Source organism: Vulpes lagopus, chromosome 9, assembly GCF_018345385.1.
Source record: "Vulpes lagopus strain Blue_001 chromosome 9, ASM1834538v1, whole genome shotgun sequence".
NCBI lineage: Eukaryota > Metazoa > Chordata > Mammalia > Carnivora > Canidae > Vulpes > Vulpes lagopus.
The window spans coordinates 3,223,720-3,246,155 of record NC_054832.1 but is presented as its reverse complement, the minus strand read 5'-3'; the positions used below and the strand labels follow the sequence as shown (position 1 = coordinate 3,246,155).

At 42.8% G+C, this 22,436-nt stretch overlaps 1 protein-coding gene across 5 annotated transcripts in view; it reads right to left on the bottom strand.

The window, feature by feature from the left end:
- The window catches only part of TRAPPC9 (trafficking protein particle complex subunit 9), a 541,977-nt gene that overhangs the window by 477,191 nt on the left and 42,350 nt on the right, over nt 1-22,436 (bottom strand). For all 5 annotated transcript variants that reach the window (XM_041769344.1, XM_041769347.1, XM_041769345.1 and 2 more), the window contains 2 exons: nt 22,303-22,424; nt 17,146-17,271 (listed from right to left, as the gene is read on the bottom strand). In XM_041769344.1, the coding sequence (XP_041625278.1) occupies nt 17,146-17,271; nt 22,303-22,424 (248 nt within the window). The remainder of the gene's footprint in view (nt 1-17,145; nt 17,272-22,302; nt 22,425-22,436) is intronic.

Below are 22,436 nucleotides of genomic sequence, written 5' to 3'. Positions count from 1 at the left end.
CCACCCATTTTTCAATTAAGTTGTTTTGAGCTTTATGAATTCTTTACGTTTTGCACATTAATCCATTACTGGCTATATCATTTATAAATATCTCCTCCCATTCACTGGGTAGCCTTTTTGTTTTCTTCATGGTTTCTTTTGCTCTGCAAAACCTTTTATTTTGGTATAATCACAATAGTTTGTTTTGCTTCTCTTGCCTGGGGAGACAGATCCAAGCAAGTGTTGCACATCGCTCTGGGTAGTATAGACATTTTAACAGTATTAATTCTTCCAATCCATGGGCATGGAATATCTCCATTTATTTGTGTCACCTTCAATTTCATTCATCAGTGTGTTAATAGTTTTCAGAGTACAGGTCTTTCACCTCCTTGGTTAAGTTTATTTCTAAGTATTCTATTCTTCTGATGCAATTGTAAATGGGGTTATTTCATCTTTCTTTCTGTTATTTCTTTATTAGTGAATAGATATACAACAGATTTCTATATATTGACTCTATAGCCCACAATGTTACTGAATTCAGTTATTTATTCTAATAGTTTTTTGGTGGCATCTCTAGGGTTTTCTCTATTTAGTATCAAATCATCTGCAAATAGAGACAATTTTACTCTTCCTTACAAATGTGGATGCCTTTTATTTCTTTTTCTTGTCTGATTGCTGCAGCTAGAACTTCTAGTATTATGTTGAATAAAGTAGCAACAATGGACATCTTTGTCTTGTTCCTGATCTTAGAGGAAAAGCTTTCAGCTTTTCACCATTATGATGTTGGCTGTAGATGTGTCACATATGGCCTTAATTATGAAGTACATTCTCTCTATACTCTAAAGTGGAAGCATCACTTTACACTCACACCAGTAATGTATGAGAATTACTGTTGTTCCATGTGCTCACCAACATTTGGTATTATCAGTCATTTCTATTTTAGCCATTCTGGTGGCTTTAATTTGCATTTACTTGATAACTAATGATGTCAAACGTTTTTTCATATGATTAGTATATCTTCCATTATAAAGCATTTGTTAAAATTTTCTGATCATTTCTTAAGTTAGTCATTTGTCTATGTCATAGGAGTTCTTAATATATTCTGAATGTCATCTTTTCCCAGTCTGCTGCCCATTTATTTTCCAAAAGGAGTCTTGTAATAGGCAGAATTGTGAATGAGTTCAATTTACCAATTTATCAATTGTAAAGTAGCTCAATTTATTTTTCATTTATGGTTAACACCTTCTATGCCCTTGCCTAAGAGACTTCTGTTTACCCCAAAACCCCAAACATATCTCCTATGTTTTTTTCTAGAAGCTTTATGCTTAGGTCTAGGATCCATGCATATGCAAGTTTGAAAAGGACCCAGTCTTTGCTCTCTTCATACAGTACCAGCTGCAGAGAGATTCCAGTGTAGTGAGATGCAGCCATGAACAAGGACTACGGAGGTCTACACAGGAGAGACAGGAATACTTAATGCTTTTATCACATGTCTGGAAACTCCCAGAACTTGAGCTATCCCTTTTGGTTTAAAATATGGAAAAAGAAAATAAATAAATAAAATAAAATATGGAAAAAAGATATTCGGGAAGGTAAAAATATTAGTCATCATAGCTAGTACCCTCAATGAGGCCACCATCTAAAATAAAGATCACAAGCTGTGGCCTCCAATCCATCAGAGTCCCCACTGATTCTTTCATGGACATTATTAAAGATGAAAGACTGGAATATCCTTATCAGTAATATACTCTTTCATTCTTCTTGTACCATTTCAACATAATGAGAAACCAAGTGATAAACACTACATTATAAGTGGAAGTGCAATCACTCCAAGCCCCAGAAAAGATTCTTAATGGAAAAATCTTGGGCACAACTGCTTCAGAGCCCCAGGAAAACACTTAACTGAAAAGCTCCTCATCGGCCTTGGACCCTGGGAGCCTCAGGACAAAGCCACGTCAGCTCACCATAGACATCCACAGCCTAAGAATCTGGAGACTATACAAGAGTCCCAGGCAAAATTTTAGGTCAATCCTCACAAAAATTTGAAATGAAATCAAATTCCCAAACTCATTTCCAATCTACTGCTCTTTTAGGGAGTATTAATCAGCACATCTTTGTTCTAATTTTTCAGTAGACTGCACAGCCATGAAGGCTGAGCCCACCAGGGCCCAGATATCTACATGAAGCTCCAATGGAAAGTAACTCAAAGACTACTCAAGACAAGTAGGTTTACTCTAAAGATGGACTCTGAGGAATTCAAATGTGAATTCACCATTCCTTTTCTAACTGGAAAGTAAGTTTATACCTATTTTATTCACACCACTACAAAGAAAGCACTAATATTATCAAGAAACTCAGAGCTATGAAGAGTCTCCTGGCTATCAAGAAGGACAGTACAGACACAGGAATCAGAAAGACCCAAATGCCATTCTCAAATCTGCACATTACTAGCTTTGGCACTTTCCTTATTAATGGGGATAATAAAATCTAATCATGATTGTCAGAAAGACTAAATGGCAATCAGCTCAGGGCGTGATCCAGCATAGCTGGACACAGCTATGTGAACAGCCAGCATAGCTTAAAGCTCCCGATGGGTGTTCAAGAAATGGGAAATACCATTGTTAATTAATGCCTTTGAGGTCACTGGTATTAATCCAAACTTAGCCAGCCAGATATGCTCCCAAAAATGCTTCAACAGCCTTTAGTCTTCTCAAACATGGGCACCTCCAGTGACCTAAAGAACAAGGCTGTGGCAATTCCTGTGAGCTGGCCTGGTGATGGCACACCAGCAATGACTGTGAAATAGCAAGGCAGAAAACTGCGGAGATCGTACATTCTCAAGTGTGGAAAACACATTCTGTTTCTACCCACATTTATTTCTAGCCATAATTATACAGAGAGAAAATATATATTCAAAATTACACAAATTTCCATATATGTATGTCAAAACAGTTTAGAAAGGAAAGAATGTAACTCTCTTCCCTACATCCCAAAGCAGGATTACAAGGTTTGTACCAAGGACCTGTCTTTAAAAAGCATCTGTTAAAGTAACTGGATCTTTCTTTAGCTTTTATCATTCAAAGGGAAAGGATCGAAACAAAACAAAGTTACATAAGATCTGGCCCTCGATGGCTGACAAGGTCATAAGGAGACAGACAAGTCAATAAGCAATCACTCTGCTGAGCTCCCAGCACCATTTGAAGACGAGTGGAGGGATGGATGACATAGGGATAGCTGGGCCCACACTCTTAGGCACATACCTAAAAGGCTCCTAGAGCAGGTGTACAGACCATGTGCTCAACACCTTGACAAACATTAAAGAGAGATGAAACTTTATGAACAATCAACACCCTCAGTAGGTATTCTACCCGAAAGTGGCAAAGTCAAAGCCTGACTTCTGCTCACCCTGGTTCCCTCGGATTCATTCTTGGATGATCTTAGAAACCAATTTCTCAGGCCTCAAGAAGTCCTGCCTACTTTTACAATCTTTAGGTTTAGTGATCAAGCAAGGTTAGGTGTACTTTGATGACTGCACAAACTTTATGAGTACATCTTTCTTAGCATTTTTTAATTCTTTTTTTTTTAGATTTTTATTTATTTATTCATGATAGACACAGAAAGAAGGCAAAGACACAGGCAGAGGGAGAAGCAGGCTCCCTGTGGGGAACCCAATGTAGGACTCGATTCTGGAACTCCGGGATCACGCCCTGAGCTGAAGGCATCTAGATGCTCAACCGCTGAGCCACCCAGGTGTCCCTCATTTTTTTAATTCTAAAAAGTCCTGAGTTTTTTAAGTGTATTCTCCACAAAATCTATTCCCTCCAACGAAAACTCATGGAGCCTGAAACTAAAAGCCAATTAAAAGATCATACACAACCAAACTATCACCCACCCATCATCATTTTCTTCGTATCCTCTCCTGCCTGACTGTAATAAACACCTCCTTCCACCAAGCTCACAAAACACAGATTTGTCTCCTCAAATAGAATAAAAGCTCCATAAAAGAGGAGAGTATTCCATGTTCACCTCTGAATTCCTAATATAGTGTATTATCAATGTATATAATTATGAACATGGCTCTTTCCTTTAAAAAATCTTTTTGGATATATTTTTTTAAGATTTTATTTATTCATTTGAGAGAGAGAGAGAGCACAAGCAGGGGGTAGGTGGGAAAGGAGAAGCAGACTCCCCACTGAGCAGGGAGGCCAATGTGGGGCTCAATCCCAGTACCTGGAGATCATGACCTGAGCAGATAGTTAACCATTTGAGCCACTCTGATACCCCCTCTTTAGATATTTAAATGAGACCTTGGGAGAAAGGTGATGTTGGTAATGTTGAGGATCCAACATCTTGATTCAGAACCCTCTGAAGACCTTTTTGTATTGACTGTTCATTGATTCATTCAAAACACAATTTCTCATTCCAGGAGGATTTATGTATTTCTGCCAGGAGTTTGTGGTCATTCTCATGTGAGGATAACTTTAAATTAAATCCTCAGTTTGGGTTGCTTTTTTCCTTCCAAAAAGATTTAGTTTCCTTATTTTCTTGCTTTGAGGAGTGGGAATTTTTTATTCCAATTCACCCTTTCATTGAACATGGCTTGGGGGAGTCTTGTCCTTACACATGGGTCTGCTATCCAATTCCCAATTGGGGCAGGCCAAAGGCTTACCTCCTATCCCTCCTATATGGGGTGTTGAAACTGTGTTCCCAGAGCCAGACAGTATTTGCTGTGTCTGAGGCTCACTCACCTTCCAGGATTTGTGCTTTCTAGTAGTTTTGGCCCCTAGGATTTCCCCTTACTTTCTTGCTATATATTCTGAAAAACTGAGGTAAAAGGTTTTACCTTTTAATCAGCATTTTTAAGGAAAACATGCAAAGACCGTTTTTGAGAGTTGGTAGACTGTGATATTGCCAAAACAGAAAATACAATAGTTATCTTCTGGATTTATGCATTATTTGACTTTTTTTTCTACTAACAGACATTTTTTTATTTAAATTTATTTTTTATTGGTGTTCAATTTGCCAACATATAGAATAACACCCAGTGCTCATCTCGTCAAGTGTCCACCTCAGTGCCCGTCACCCAGTCACCTCCACCCCCCGCCCACCTCCCCTTCCACCACCCCTAGTTCATTTCCCAGAGTTAGGAGTCTTTCATGTTCTAACAGACATTTTTTAATTAAAAAAATAATTACGGGAGCACCTAGATGGCTCAATCAAGTGCCTGCCTTGAGCTCAGGTCATAATCCTGGGGTCCTGGGATTAAGCCCTACATTGGGCTCCCTGCTCGGTGGGGGAGTCTGCTTCTCCATCTGTCTCTCCCTCTCTATTCCCCCTACTTCTGCTCTCTCTCTCTCTCTCAAATAAATAAATAAAATCTTAAAAAATAATAATTATAATAATTAAGGCCCCCAGTAGACACATGAAAAGATGCTCAACATCACTACTCATCAGGGAAATGCAAATCAAAACAACAATAAGATATCACCTCACACATGTCAGAATGGCTACAGTCAAAAAGACATAAAATAACAGGTATTGGCCAGGATGTGGAGAAAAGGAACCTTCATCCACTGTTGGTGGGGATGTAAACTGGTGCAGCCACCGTGGAAGAGTACGGAGATTCCTCAAAAAATTAAAAATAGAAATACCATATGATCCAATAATTCTACTACTGGGTATTTACCCAAAGAAAACAAAAACACTAATTTGAAAGACATATACAATTCTGTGTCTATTGTGGCATCATCTACAACAGCCAAGATATGGAAGTAGGCCAAGCTTCCACTGATAGACAATGGATAAGGATAGGATACAGATAATGGATAGAAGGATACATACATACATGCACACACAATGGAATATTACAAAGCCATAAAGAAGGATTGTGTCATTACAACAACATGGATGACCTAAAGGGTATTATGCAAGTCAAACTGAGAAAGACAAATACCATTTCACTCATATGTGAAATCTGAAAAAACAAATGAAAAACTAAAATAAGTAGAATCAGACCTATGAATACAGAGAACATGCTGATGGCTGCCAGAGGGGAAGAGAGTGTGGTGATGGGAAAAATGGGTGAAAGGGAGTGGGAGGTAGAGGTTCCCACGTAAGGTATAAGTAAGTCATGAGAATAAAAGGCACAGCAGAGGGAATGCAGTCAATGATACTGTGATAGTGATGTATGGGGATAAACGGCAGCTACGCTTGTGGTGAGCAGAGCATAATGTATAAACTTGTCAAATCACTATGCTTTACACCTGAAACTAATGTAACATTGTGTCCACTACAGTCAAATTTTAAAAAATTTTAGAGAAAAATAAAATAATTAAGAGCCCAAATAGGATAGAGACTTACATAGGCATACAAAATTAAGAAAGGGGCAAACCCAAAAAATGAGAAAATAATCTACAAGGTTAATAAGATATATAGACTGGATGAAATCCACAATTCTTGAAACACCTAATCTGAACATGACAGTGAGATAATATGTCTCTCTTCTCAGGAAAATGGCCAACATAAAATAGAATCAATTAAATCAAGAACTGGAATTCCAAATTAGGCAAATTATAGAGGCTACCAACTCCACGGGCTTCCTTCCTGGAAAAAAGGCAGATTTGCTGGCTCTTAACTGTTGAACCTGACTCCAGGTGAGAACTGTACAAAGTGAGTGCTCAGGAAGTATCTAGTTAGTGAAATAAGTGATAAAGAAATATGGAGGCACCTGGGTGGCTCATTCGGTTAAATGCCTGACTCTTGGTTTCAGCTCAGGTCATGATCTCAGGGTCGTGGGATCGAGCCCTGTGTCAGGCTCCACGTTCAGCACAAAGTCTCCTTGAGACTCTCTCTCCCTCTGTACCTCCCCCTGCTTGTGCACACACTCACTCTCTCTCTAAATAAATAAATAAAATCTTTAAAAAAAAAAAAAAAAAGAAGGAGGATGAGTTTCAACAACAGAAATGGTAATACCGTTCACCTGTATTTTAAAGGATGTCATCACTTTCAGTGATCAATATTGTGAGGTCCTCGGATATCAAGGATTTTATGACAATGTTCAGCTCAGGGACAGACCTCCTCGGTGAGCGCCACAGCTGTACAATCCAGCTGACCCACGACACTTCACTGAGATGCTCCTAAGGCACATCAACCTCCACCTGCACACAGCTGACCCATGGCCTTCCTCCCACAGCTGCAGTCCTTCAGGGCTCCAGGCCACCTACAGCCACTTGCACACTCCAGGCATGGAGCATCATGCTTGCACCTTCCACTTGCTCACAGCCTGTCTGTAATCAGTGACCAAGTCCCATTGGGTGTGCACACCCCAACAGCTGCCCACACACATTTACTCTGAGCCGGATGCCATGCTGTTCTCTGCAGGCGTGTTATCTCACTGAAACTTCACGATAATCCTGAGAAGTCGGGGCATTAGCAGTTCAACTGATTAGAGAAATTCTGTCCCTTTAAGTAAGCCATGCAGGTCATTTAGCCACTAAGTGGCAGAGCTAGGATGAAGGCCCACTTGACGGTCAAAGCTCAAAGCCACCTCCTCCACATCATCCCATCACCTCCTGCCCAGCCTTTCACAGGTTTCCAAGCACTCCACATGCAGAAGAGTGACCCTTTACAGCACTGTACGCCCTTAAGAACCTCGGTGGCTGTACACTGCTCTTAGGATAAAGCCTAAGGGAAACTGCACACAGCCTACAAAGCCTGCACAGTCTGTTTCCTGCCACCTCCTCGGGCATGCCTGCTTGCCCAGCCCTGGATGTCTCAGCCTCGAAGCAGCCATGCTCCCTCCCACCATAAGGATTCCCACTTGCGATTCCCTTGGGCTAGAACTTGAATTCTGTTTTGGGTTGTTTTTTTTTTTAATAATAATAAATTTAGGGATCCCTGGGTGGCGCAGCGGTTTGGCGCCTGCCTTTGGCCCAGGGCGCGATCCTGGAGACCCGGGATCAAATCCCACATCGGGCTCCCGGTGCATGGAGCCTGCTTCTCCCTCTGCCTGTGTCTCTGCCTCTCTCTCTCTATCTCTCTGTGACTATCATAAATAAATAAAAATTAAAAAAATAATAATAATAATAATAATAATAAATTTATTTTTATTGGTGTTCAATTTGCCAACATACAGAATAACACCCAGTGCTCATCCCGTCAAGTGCCCCCCTCAGTGCCTGCCACCCAGTCACCCTCACCCCCCACCCTCCTCCCCTTCCACCACCCCTAGTTCATATCCCAGAGTTAGGAGTCTTCCACGTTCTGTCTCCCTTTCTGATACTTCCTACCCATTTCTTCTCCCTTCCCCTCTATTCCCTTTCACTATTATTTATATTCCCCAAATTAATGAGACCATATAATGTTTGTCATTCTCCGACTGACTTACTTCACTCAGCATAATACCCTCCAGTTCCATCCACGTCGAAGCAAATGGTAGGGTATTTGTCATTTCTAATGGCTGAGTAATATTCCATTGTATGCATAAACCACATCTTCTTTATCCATTCGGGTTGGTTTTTTTTTTTTAAAGATTTTATTTATTTGACAGAGAGCACAAAGTAGTGTCATAGGGAGGAAGAGAAGCAGACTCCCTGCTGAGCAGGGAGCCTGACATGGGGCTTGATCCCAAGATCTGGAAATCATGACCTGAGCCAAAGGCAGATGCTCAACTGCCTGAGGAACCACTCAGGTGCCCCTAGAATTTGAATTTTGTAGAACCCTGGGCTCCCATGCAGGCATATGACACCATGTAAATCTCCAACAGTGGATTCCACTACTACCCTCTTCAATGTGGATCCAACACCAACTCTCAGAATATGCTTTCAGGGACACCTGGGTGGCTCTGTGGTTGAGCATCTGCCTTTGGCTCAGGGCATGATCCTGGAGTCCCAGGATCAAATCCCGCATCAGGCTCCCCACAGGAAGCTTGCTTCTCCCTCTGCTGAGGTCTCTGCCTCTCTCTCTCTGTCTCTCATAAATAAATAAAATCTTTAAAAAAAAAAAGAAATATGTTTTCATAGAATGAACGTAAATCTTGATCCTTATAAGTTCCATTCATTAAGACTTCATCAGTGCTTGTGGCTCTGTTTCAACAGATGACTGGCGAAGTATTTAGAAAGCTCCCTGTAGCAGGTCATGATGAGCATGCTAGACAATGCCAAGAGCTGACTGTGGTTACAACTGCAGCCAACCAACACGACCATGGGCGACAGTTCCCTGCTTCTCACGAGGGCTGCTCCATCACTTACAGTTGTAGCTATTTAATAAACACACGTGCTAATGAGTCAGGCTCCTTAAACATGACCCTCTTCAAAGATTCATATGAATTAGGCTTCAAGTACAGCACTCATACTAGAAATTTAATTTGAAACTGACAGCCCTAGCTAAGCTACGCATCTGACCTAAAGCATCTGACTGAGTATACCCAAGGGGTGGGGGGTGGTAAAGAAATAAAGATGAATCCTTCCTGAATAAGCTCCCAGTATCATCCATAGTGCCCCCTCCAATTTCTCGCATTCACGTATGTGTTCAGGTAGCATAACCTGAATCAGGGTTTCTTGTTTATAAAATGGGAGGACAGGGGATCGTTGGGTGGCTCAGCAGTTTAGCGCCTGCCTTCGGCCTGGGGCGTGATCCTGGAGTCCCAGGACTGAGTCCCACATTGAGCTCCCTGCATGGAGCCTGCTTCTCTCTCTGCCTGTGTCTCTGCCTCTCTCTGTGTGTCTTTCATGAATAAATAAATAAAAATCTTTAAAAAAAAAAAAGAAAAAGAAAAGAAAATGGGAGGACAGACACTGTTGTGAATAGATTCATTTAACAGAGATCTGGCATTTACTATGAATAAGATCTTAGGAATACACAGATACATGATACACAGTCCTGCCCTCAAGAAGTCCATCCTTGCTTTATCGTTTACAATGTACAGCATTAGAAAAACTAAAAGAATGATGGGGCAGTTGGGCCTTCAGCTCTGGTCGTGATCCAGGGTCCCACTAGAGCAGGAGGCATCTGCTCTGTCTTGGAGGTCTGTTAGCCCGTGCTGTTAGCCCTCCCCACCCCTCAATGCACGGGGCTCCCACAAGAGGACTGGGCCAGACCCCACGGCCTTCGTGGGCAGCTCCCCACCCAAGGCCCATCTGCTCGTGTCCCTGCAGCAACGACTCCTCACCACCCGATTTCCTTCCTGCTCCCCACAAAACCCCTCTCCTAAATACAAGGCCACACCCGTATCTCGTTCAAGCAGACATATGTTCCCTCTCTCCTCTTCCTTCTCAGGAAGGAACTCGGCTCTCCTCCCTCCCCATGCACCTGTTTCTTTCTCCGTGAGAACTCTGAACTCCCCGCCCGCCATCCTGCAAGCCCGCTGCCCTGCTGCCACGTTGCTGTCTTACCTCGGCTGTATCTTTACACTGCCCCCCCTCGCGTCAAAAGCCTTTCCTGAATCTCCCCATGTCTCTGATTCTGAGCTTAATCTGACATCAAGTTCTGAGGTTACAATTATCATGTGCATATCTACCAGCTTTTGCCGGGTTTCCTTAGCAACAGCTTCATTAAGGAACCACAGCAAGAAGTTTAAAGAGGCTATTTTCCCATGTGAATGGAGTGGCCTGCACAAAATTTAAATGGCTCTGACGAGAAAATTAACCAGAGACAGAGAGGTCATCGATTCTAGTCAAGAGAATCATGAGCCAAAATGTTCTTAAATGGCCCAGAACAGTCCCTGGCGACCAGGTCTGCAACAGGCAGAGGCTCCAGGATGAGCACACATGACTCGACCGACAGTGTGTTCTCCTACCTGCTAAGGTGTGCGGCTTGTTCCACTGGGACAAGGTCTTCAATTTCTTATGACCACTTTCTCTTGTTGTCACCTACCATTTCCTACTAATTAAAAAATTAGGGCAGTGTGAGTGGCTCAGCAGTTTAGTGCCACCTTCAGCCCAGGGCGTGATCCTGGAGACCCGGGATCCAGTACCACCTCGGGCTCCCTGCATGGAGCCTGCTTCTCCCTCTGTCTGTGTCTTGGACTCTCTCTCTCTGTGTTTCTCATGAATAAATAAATAAACATAAAAAAATTAATTTCAGTCACTTGGATTGTTTGAGAAAAGCTCTGTGATGCAGTTCACAGACCACGGACTGGAGAGTCACAACCAGCTAGGTTTAAATACCCAGTGGTGGTGTTTACAACATAATCCTGGGCACGCAGCAAACTCCCATCCGCAACGTGCTCTTCTCTGCAACTGGCTACAATGAACTACTTGGCCAACTTTCTATGAGGACATGGTCAACATCTGTCTACACCTGCAGATTAAGTTAAGTGACTGCAACAAGCTGGCTGCTTCATTAGTTGTAAGTAAAATCAATGAGTTTCAGTCTACCTGATAACAGAGATTTTCTGCCTTCTTGTCCTTGCCTAGTTTAATGCCACTAGAGCAGCCTGACGAGAACATTCCCCAGCTCTGTGATCAAGCGTGTCTTCTTCTTCTGCAGAACTGATCACGGCTTGTAATAATTCATTTTATGTATGTCTATTTAGTCCCTGCTTCCCCCCTAGACTTTAAGCTCAAGCAGTACATTCGGCACAGCCATGCCTGTTCAACCTCTGAGCGTCCTAGGGCTAGCACCCAGCTAACACAGCACCCGACCTCTGCTAGGGAACACAGCATGAAGGAAAGCATCAACAAGCATGCTTTCCAGAGGCCCTTTCACCTCTGAAACTGTGATCTGACTGTGCACACACTACATAAGGCTTCTCCAGCCTGAGGTTCCTGCTCTGTGAACAGGAGTAACTGATCTTAGTACCAACGGGGCAGACACACATACTGAACACATGCTATGTGCCGAGCAGTGTGGTAAGTACTTTACGTGTATTCAGATACTATATACACTTAAAACAAATCCAGGAAGGAGTGAACATTATCATCCCCATCTCACAGATTCACAAATAGGCTACAGGAGGCTACATATTAGTCCAGGGTCACATGGCAAGGAAACAAAGGAAACCCAAGTCTCGGACGCCAGAACTGCTCCTTCTCTTATTCCTACCTCACCGCTGTGATACCAACACGTCCAATACACAAATTCACAGACAGTTATTAAATGAAACGTGCACTGCCATTCACCATGCGAGATAACTATCGTAAAGCACTTTCGTAAACTTAAAAGACAGGTCGATCCCTGTCCCTGCCCACAAATGAAAGGAATTCTGCAGGAGCCCTACCCAGCACCATGAGATCCAAGGGTGTTTTTTACCCATTTTTATGTTTGCACAGGGCTTCTTCAAGTAGAAAATACCTGCAAGAACCACATTCCTCCTTTCAAAACTTCCACAGTAGCCAAAGTCTGCCGGGAATCAATACAACTCATCAATTTTACAATGAAATATACCTGATCAAGAACCAAAAGCTCATCCTATTTCAGAAAAACCAGACACCCCTTTTTTATTGTTATTATAAAATCCTCCTGGAACTCATTATTTTCCAGTTTGCTCTCCTGGTAGGTACCCATGGAAATGAGTCAACTAAGGCAAAGTGTCATGCTTGGGGAAACTCAGGGCTACCACAACATGCTCACATCCACACCCCACGGCACTCACCCCCTCTTTCAGCTGGCCCTAGTGTTGTCCATGAAGACCAAGCAAACAGGCAGGGGGCTGTGGCTGTTCCAAACAGCAGTGACCTCCCACACATTCTAAGTAAAAATAGTTTATAAAGGATTACAATACTTCAAAAATAAATTCAAAATGGATGAAAGACCTAAATGTAAGGCAGGAATCCATCAAAATCCTAGAGGAGAACACAGGCAGCAACCTCTTCGACCTCGGCCACAGCAACTTCTTGCTAGACATGTTGCCAGAGGCAAGGGAAACCAAAGCAAAAATGAACTACTGGGACTTTGTCAGGATAAAAAGCTTCTGCACAGCAAAGAAAACAATCAACAAAACTAAAAGGTAACCTTCAGAATGGGAGAAGATATTTGCAAACATCTTATCAGATAAAGGGCTGATATCCAAAATCTATAAAGAACTTATCAGGGGCACGCCTGGGTGGCTCAGTGGTTGAGCATCTGCCTTCAGCTCAGGGTGTGATCCCGGGGTCCTGGGATCAAGTGAGCCCCCCACATCGGGCTCCCTGCTCAGTGGGGAATCTGCTTCTCCCTCTCCATCTGCTCCTCCCCGCAGCTCATGCTCTCTCTCTCAAATAAATACATTTTAAAAAAAGAATTTTTCAAACTCAATATCCAAAAAACAAAAAATCCAATCAAGAAATAGGCAGAAGACATGAACAGACATTTCTCCAAGAGACATACAAATGTCCAACAGACACATGAAAAAATGCTCCACATCACCTGCCATCAGGGAAATACAAATCAAAACCAGAGTGAGATACCACCTCACACAGGTCAGAATGGCTAAAATTAACAACTCAGGAAACAACACCTGCTGGCAAGGATATGGAGAAAGGGGAACCCTCTTACAGTGTTGATGGGAATGCAAACTGGTGCAGCCACTCTGGAAAATAGTATGCAGGTTCCTCAAGAAGTTAAAAATAGAGCTACCCTACAACCCAACAATTATATTTCTAGGTATTTATCCAAAAGATACAAAAATACATATTCAAAGGGAAACAGGCACCCCAATGCTTATAGCAGCAATGTCCACGAAAGCCAAACTATGGAAAGAGCCCAGATGTCCACTGACAGATGAATGGACAAAGAAGATGTGGTCTATAAACACAATGGAATATTAGCCATCAGAAAGAATGAAATCTCACCATTTGCAACATTGGATGGAACTAAAGGGTATAATGTTAAGAGAAATAAGCCAATAAGAGAAAGGCAAATACCATATGATTTCAATCACACATGCAATTTAAGAAACCAAATAGATGAACACATGGGAAGGGGGAAAAAGGGAAAAAAAGAAAAGAAAAGAGAGAAGGAAACAAATAATAAGAAACTCTTAAAGACAACAAACTGAAGGTTGATGGAGGGAGGTGGTGGAGGAGGGGCTAGATGGGGGATGGGCATTAAGGAGGGCACTTGCTGTGATGAGCACTGGGTGTTGTAAGTAAGTAATGAATCGCTTAATTCTACTCCAGAAACTAATACCATACTGTATGCTAACTAATAAAATTTAAATAAAAATTAGCAAAAAAAATTTAAATAAAAAATATAAAAGATATGCACTTATGTATGCCCCATTACACCCCACCCCTTGAAAACAGCTTTACAGCAACACAAAATCTTCAACATCCATCTGCAAGGCAGCTCTGGCCTGCATGGGCCCTGGCATGTGAGGGCATCAAGTCCCCTGGCACTCACCATTCCCCCAACCCCAGCCTCGCCAAGCACACCACCCGCAGTCCCTGGCTTCAGGCCTCTCAGTGCCCTCCCCTTTGCCCCCCGCCGGACTGACACCTGCAGGGCTGCTGCAGGGCAAATACTACGACAGTGCTGGACACAGAGCGTCTCATCTAAACCAATCCTTCCCATCACCAGGAGAGCATGCTATTCTACTACTTCACACACCCTGACAATAAGTGAGGGGCGGAGTGATTTTGCTCATAAGGGACAAGGACAGAGTGTGAGCCCAAGCCCGTGTGACTGCCCTCCAGTCCAGCAGGACTCCCCAGCATGAACGCCCATGAGGACCCCTCCCAACTGTCCAGCCTACGGTCTCCACACTCACAAGGTCTGGCCCCAGTACTTCTATGATGTGTCTTCCCCTCCACAGTCCCTCAAGAACAAACCGCTCAGGCCAAGCGACCACCACCACACAGCTCTGATTCCCTGTGGTGTGATCTCCTTTAATGGTTCAAACACTGCAGTTTGGTTTATTTGTTTGTACTGGGTTTACTGGCTTTCCTGTTTTTGTCTCTCCCTTCGGTGTCAGGCTGATGGCTGACAGCTGCCGCTTCTTACTCACTCAGGCTGCCTCCCCATGGGTCTGAGCTGGGGAATCGCTGTGACAAGGGGCCAGAGGGGCAGTGAGGTGCTTCCCAGGGGAGGGCATGGAAGCACAGAGCGGCCATATCACCTGCCTAAGGAAGTGAAGCCAGAGGCCCTGTGCTTAAGTGTTATGCGAAAATAGTTATCATTTTATAGATATGGTTATAACACGAAGTATCAAAATATGTAGAAGGATACATACCAACCCAAAGATGTTCATTAGCTCTAATTTTGTTTCTATTTATTTTATTACTATTTTGAAAACTAAGAATGTCTAGTCAATATGGCAAAATGTTAACATGTTAAATCTGGATATAGAGGCCTGAGTGTCTTATTATTTATATTTTTTATATGTACAAAGTATGAAATTATTCTAGTCTCTGTCGAGAGCCCTCCCCCAACCTCCACCCTCCCTCTCACCCAAGCCACAGGCCCACATACCAAACAGGCTTTCTTTTTATCCACAACTGAATCTAGCCCTTTGGCCCCCAAAGCGTCCTCCTCAGCTTTCCCTCTCAGAGCACAGCATGAGCATCAAGCCAGAGCCTGGGCATGGGTCCAGCTGACCCTCCCACACAGTCCTCCATTGCTTCCTTTGTTCCACCCACACGTCTTTACAGTCTGACTCCCTCTCTCCCTATGGCAGTCCCACCACTCAGGTGAAAGCATCCATACTGCCCACCCGGCCCCCACATCAGTCCTCTCTACTTGAGACAAATGGGATCATATCGTTCCCATGCCTGTCAGGCCTTTCCTCTAAAGCCCAAACGCTCAGAATAAACAGCAAACCCTTCCCCTGGCCAACAAGCCCTCCAGCTCTGACTCGGGCCCCCTCTCTCAAGCTCCCTCTCCAGCCTGTCTCCACATGGTCTAGTCCCTTCCAGGGAAGGTGCTCTCTCTGATTTCAAACTCACTCTTACTGAGCCATCTTCCTGAAATGCTCGGTTCCCACCTCCTCCTCTCCTGGCTGTCTCCTATCCATCCTAACCATCCCAGCTTGAACCTCACTGCCTCAGACAGCCCCTGACCCCACACCCTCCACCACCAGCAAACTAGCTTAAATCCATTTACCTCTTGCTCTCCATCCCCTTTTCTCTACGCACCCCACCACTGAAGGTCTATCTTTGCTGTGAAACTGCCAGCTCATGGAGGGCAGAACATGCCTTCTCCATTCCTCCTTCCCACCCCCAGCACAGCCTGCGCTCAGCAAACACCTTTGCTGATACAATCACTTGTGTTCTGCTCTCAGCCATGGGTCCTTAAGCAAGCTGCTAAACTTGAGACTTGTTGCCTCATCCATAAAAATCCAAATTACTTTGCTAAATTTCTCAAATCTTTCTAGAATACCAACTTTGTGATTTTTGCATTAGCAACCTACAACTAAGAGTTCTGATTTTGTTTTATTACAACCAAATCCAGATGCAGACTGAGTAGCACTTATTGAGTGCCTGCTGTGTAACATGAGCTGTACAAAGGACTTTCACAGACTTCCTGTTTCAGAAACCTAATGACCCAGACAGGGTGACAAATGGCAGTCACATCACAACTGATGAGAGTAAGGCAAGAGGCACAGAGCTGCTTCAAGGTCACAAAGCTGGAAAAGTGGTTTCTCCAATCAAAAAATGTTAAGGATAGGGGCCCCTGGTGGCTCAGCAGTTGAGCATCTGCCTTTGGCTCAAGGTGTGATCATGGGGTCCTGGGATTGAGTTCTGCATCAGGCTCCCCACAGGGAGCCTGCTTCTCCCTCTACCTGTCTCTGCCTCTCTCTGTGTCTCTCATAAGTAAATAAAGTCTTTAAAAAAAAAGGTTAAGGGGGATCCCTGGGTGGTGCAGCGGTTTGGCGCCTGCCTTTGGCCCAGGGCGCGATCCTAGAGACCCGGGATCGAATCCCACATCGGGCTCCCAGTGCATGGAGCCTGCTTCTCCCTCTGCCTGTGTCTCTGTCTCTCTCTCTCTCTCTGTGACTATCATAAATAAATAAAAATTTTAAAAAAAATTTTAAAAAAAAGGTTAAGGACAGAATAATATGGAATTCTGAAAGTCAAGTATCATAATGTAAAGAAGTAATACAAGTGGCCACATTAACTAGAACATCAAGTTCTGGCTGCAGAGCTTACAAAGTGCCACAGCGAATCCTGGCACAGAAGTCGGATGGGCTCGTGACCACAGACTCCAAAAGACCTGTGCTAACTCCTCCAGGAGCAGAGGACGTACACCCACCTGTCGAAGATTAATGTAAACCGCGTTCTGGAGAAACTCTGAGGCTTCCATGCTCCGCTTCTGAATGGCGAGGACACGCACAGCCTTGACACACGCTTCTAACTCAATCACTCCAGCATTCTTGTACTGTAGGGTATAAAAGAGGATCCTCGTCAAAAAGAAGGGTAAAGATTTTCTGCCGTATCATGAAGGTCATACCACAGGGCCTCCCAGGCCCTGCAGGGCACTTCCCCAGGCTAGATGACCTGAGAGCCTCTCCCACATGGGGGGGGTGTGGAGGTTTGTTTGAGAAAGTCTGTTAAGGAGTCAGCGGAGGTTGGTGGATTGAACCTACAAATACCCATATAAATATGTATGCAATCCTTCAAATAATACAAGCACAGTAGCTGGATATTGTATAAAACTTCAAAATATTGTCAATGGATACTTTGCCTCCATTTCCACTTAGCATCTCTTGCACTCTGAAACACCTGCAGATTCTCATCACCTGCTGAAGTTGTAAATCTATTTGACTTGGTGGTAAACATTCGAGTTCCCTGTATCGTTGTGTGCCCTCCACTGAAGTCCTCCACGTCTTTCTGATTTTCTCTCCAAGTTACTTGGTGTTGCTTCTCAGCTTCGAGATGAAGGACAAACAAAGACAGAGGAAACAGAAAAGGCAGCCAAGGCGAGATACTAAAGCCCAAAGAGGTTAGGTGACTATGAAAATCACACAGTGGCATGATGTGGACCAGAAGCTAGGTCATCTGTACACACAGATGAAAGACAGGCAGAGGACCCTCCTTGCTTGAGTTACAGTGTCTGGGCAGAGTTCTCAATGTTCACCTGCCTTTACCTATGTTTCTGTGGCCTCTCCAGTGACAGACACGACATAAAGGTGGAAAGAAAAGGAGCAAAGAGGTAAATGAAGCAAACGAATAGAAATACAGCCAGAGGCAGGCAAGTCACCCATTTGCTCTACTTGCATCACATACACAAACTTAAGAACTGGTTTCTCCCAGACATTTTTTTTTTAAACACATACTCAACCAGGGAAGGGAAGAGCAATATAAGTGAGCCTGCCGCTGTAGTGTACATTAATACGTACAAATAGTTTACCTTGATCAAAAACTCAGTGCTCCAGGCCTTCATGTCACCATTTGAAAGAGAATATACCTGGGTCTCAAAGAGAGCACACAGCTGGACTCCAGTCACACAGCCAGGAGACACCAGAGGGGAGACTCAAACCCAGCTCTGCGTGACTCCAAGGGTCTGCTCTTTCCACTCTTGGGACTAGAAAACTCATCACCTACAGCCACTGTGCCACCTGCTGCATCCATGGCAGACAAGTCTGGAATCCTTCCTGACGTGGTGCTGCAGGCAGCCAGTAACTTTCAATCAGACCTGGCTGGTGAAGCGGCATCCACCTGCCATGCCCATAGGGCTTTGCCACAGAGGCAGGAGAGCCTGATTCCTTCCCTGCCTTAACCCGGGTTCCTTCTGCTTCTCCAGTCCAAAGGCAGTCACTACATTGCTAGATTTAGTTATACAAGCCACATGACTTCTCTCCATCTGTCTGCCCACCAATAGAACTTAGCTATGATCACTCTGGTAATTTTGGAGACAAGGTTGAAAAGACAGAAAAGAAAGGATTCTGGAAAAAGTATGTAATACTTATAATTTTTAAATAGCCAGTTACAAAATGAATATTAAAACATCAATCTGCCTTTCTATATATCAGCTGTAAGCAGCTCAAGAATATAATGGCAAAAATTCTAATCCACAAAATTATTAAAAACACATAGAGTAACCAGGAATAAACTTAAAAACTATGCTCATGTTCTCCATTAAGACAACTGCAACTGTATTGCGGGACTTAAAATAAGATGTTTAAGTGCAGATATGTTAACATATTCTATAGAGAAAAGTAATTTTATAAAGATATAAGTTCTTCTAAAAATAATTCAAAACTTATTGCAAGCCCCATGAAAATTCCAATCTTTTTTTTTTTTTGTATCTTGAACATAATATTTCAGTATTCTTTAGGAATAATAAAGTCAAAATACTGGCCAAGAAAATCTGGGATGGGAGGAAGGAATTTTAAAGAAAAGAAGACACACTAACACATTAAATAAACTACAGGAAATAAGATATCATGATGGTAGGGTAAGAAAAGAAATTTGTAGAAAGGAATAAAAAGGTCAGAATTAGACTAAAGTAGGATTTTAAATCAGAGAGAAAAGGTATGAATTCAATAAGTCATGGTAAAACAATCAGACAGTAACCTGGAAAAAATAAATGATATTGCTGTGTCATAACGTACACAAAATAAGCTATAGGTAAGGAGGCAAATATTTTAAAATGCTAACAACAGGGGCATCAGGGTGGCTCAATTAAGCATCCAACTCTTGCTTTGGGCTCAAGCCATGATCTCAAGACCCTAAGACTGAGCCCTGTATCAGGCTCCACACTCAGCACGGAATCTGCTTGGGATTCTCTCCTCTTTCCTCCTCTGCCCCTGCTCATGGGTGCATGCACACTCTCTCTCTCTTTTCAAATAAATAAATTCTTTAAAAATAATAATAATAAAATGCTAACAACAACTAATACAATACTTTTCATGTACTTAACTCTGCCTGTCCTCACTATATCCCTTTGGGAGAGGTACTACTATCATCATCCCCATTTTAGAGATTAAAAAAAAACTGAGGAAAGGAATTTTATTCTATTGTTAAGGCATTTCTAAGTATAATACTGAAGCTAAAACCCAAAAGGAAAATATTTACTGTATTAAAAACATGTTTTGCCAACAACCAAAAAGAAAAACTCATGAACAAAATTAAAGGCAAGCAACACAGGACTCCTGGGTGGCTCAGTGGTTGAGCATCTGCCTTTGGTTCAGGGCGTAATCCTGGAGTTCCAGGATTGAGTCCAGCATCGGGCTCCCTGCATGAAGCCTGCTTCTCCCTCTGCCTGTGTCTCTGCCTCTCTCTCTGTGTCTGTCATGAAAAAATAAATAAAATCTTAAAAAAAAAAAAAAAAAGGCAAGCAACATTAGGAAACATATTTGTAACAGACAATGATGAAAGGCAAAAAGCTGATATCCATAATATACAAAGAGCTATAACAAAGCAACAAGAAAAACACCCCACCTTAAATGTATGCAAAGGACACAAACTGGTAATTCACATAAGAAATGTACGTGTTAATAAGCAAAAAAAAAGTTCAGTATCTCACTGGTAATCAAATACAAACAGAAACAATGAAGTTACTTTTACACATCATAGTGGCAAATATACTAAAAAGATATAATAGCTGGTGAGAGCAGACTATTAACCTACTTGCAGGAAAATATGGCAATGTATAAGTAAACTCTAAAAATAACAGTATGCTCTGACCCAAGTCCACTTCTAGGGACTGCCCCATAAATCAATCAATCAATCAACAGTCCAAAAAGATTTCTTATCAGGGCATTTATCATAGCACTATTTACAATTATGGGAAGGAAAATTGAAATGAGATAATATTCAGCAACAGAAAACTGGTTAAATAAATAATTCTATACCTTTTTATTACCTATTGGAGAAGGAATTTGAGGAATAACTTGAAAGCAGCTTATGACTTGAAAGCAAATGTCATATCCAGTGATTAAATTACCAGAAATCTTAACTAAAGGAATAATCAAACAACAACACAAGAATAGGGGCACCTGGGTGGCTCAGTCAGTTGAACATCCAACTCTGGGTTTCAGCTCAGGTCATCATCTCAGGGTCATGGGATGCAGCCCCATGATGGGCTCCACATTCAGGGCAGAATCTGCTTGAGGATTCTCTCTCTTCCTCTCCCTCTGCTCTCCTCCTCACAGTCTCTCTCTCTCTTTCTCTCCCCCCTCCCTCTCCCTCTGCTTCCCCCTTGTGCTCACTCTCTCTCTCTCAAAGAAAATATTTTTAAAAAAAGAACACAAGAATGTATGAACAAGGATGTTCACTGAAGCACAATTTTTCTAGCAGTGGAAAGTGAGAAGAGCCTAGGTATTCACCCAAAGATGATAATGAGGGGATCCCTGGGTGGCTCAGCAGTTTGGCGCCTGCCTGAGCCCAGGGCATGAACCTGGAGACCCGGGATCGAGTCCCACATGGAGCTTTCTGCGTGGAGCCTGCTTCTCCCTCTGCCTGTGTCTCTGCCTCTCTCCCTCTCTCTGTCTCTTATGAATAAAAAAATAAAATCTTAAAAAAAAAAAAAAGATGATGAAGCAAATCACAGCCAGCTGTAGGCTCTGTAGGAGCAGGCACCTCATCTGTAGCTACTACCCACTGCCCATGCTGGGCTCATGGCAGTCTCTTATGAAAGGTGTAAATGAATAAATGACTACATCCACATTTCCAAAGACTTTCTACCCTATCTGCAAGAGGGCAACAGCCTGCAGAGGGAAGACATCCATGAAGTACCTCGGAGAGAATGAAGCAAGCAGCAGAATAACACGTAGTACAGCCGCATTTTCCTAAATAAGAGATATACACTCACACGGATGTGTCATAGGCCTCACGGTCGTGAGAGAAATGTACCAGACTGTTCATTCTCATCACTCTTAGAAGTAAGGGCGGGGGAGGCAGGCAGCTCCACCTGCTGCCACTGCCACACCCCTGCACAGCTGGAGTCTCGTTTTCAGTATTTCAGAAAGTATATTTGAAATTTAAATTTTTTTTTAATCCAGAGTAACAAGAACGGTGCATCCAGAAGACGGAATGCTAGACACATCATTAAAAAGCATGCCAGGGAAGATTTAACTACAGAGAGGAACACGTAATGCGCCACATCAGAAATGCAAGTCTCCACACAGTGAGTACAGAATGCTCGCCATGTTTTATGATATCAGCAATATACGTTGACAAAAAGACCAGAAAATAGATACTAAAGTATTTAAATGATTATCTCTGAGCAGTGGGGCTATATGATCGTCTTTTTTCCTCTTTCTCCAAATATTACATTAAATGTACATTTTTTGAATCAGATATATAAAATATTTTTAGGTCTATAGCATTATGCATTAGTGAATAATACATGAACACTTACAGGACCAAGTAATTGGGAGATACTGTAGTACTTCACAGCGTAAGCCAGGAAGTCCTGGTTAAAACAACACAATTATGTAAGGGGTTTACAAAGCAGTAAAATCACCTTGCTATAATAGGAAATGGCCTCCTTATACTTGTCAATTATGTCCTCAGGACTAAGACAGTTCTTAGCACGTCCGATTTCAGCACTCGTGTCAGGATTTATGCCATTGGTCGTGAGGGCACCTGCAAACCAAA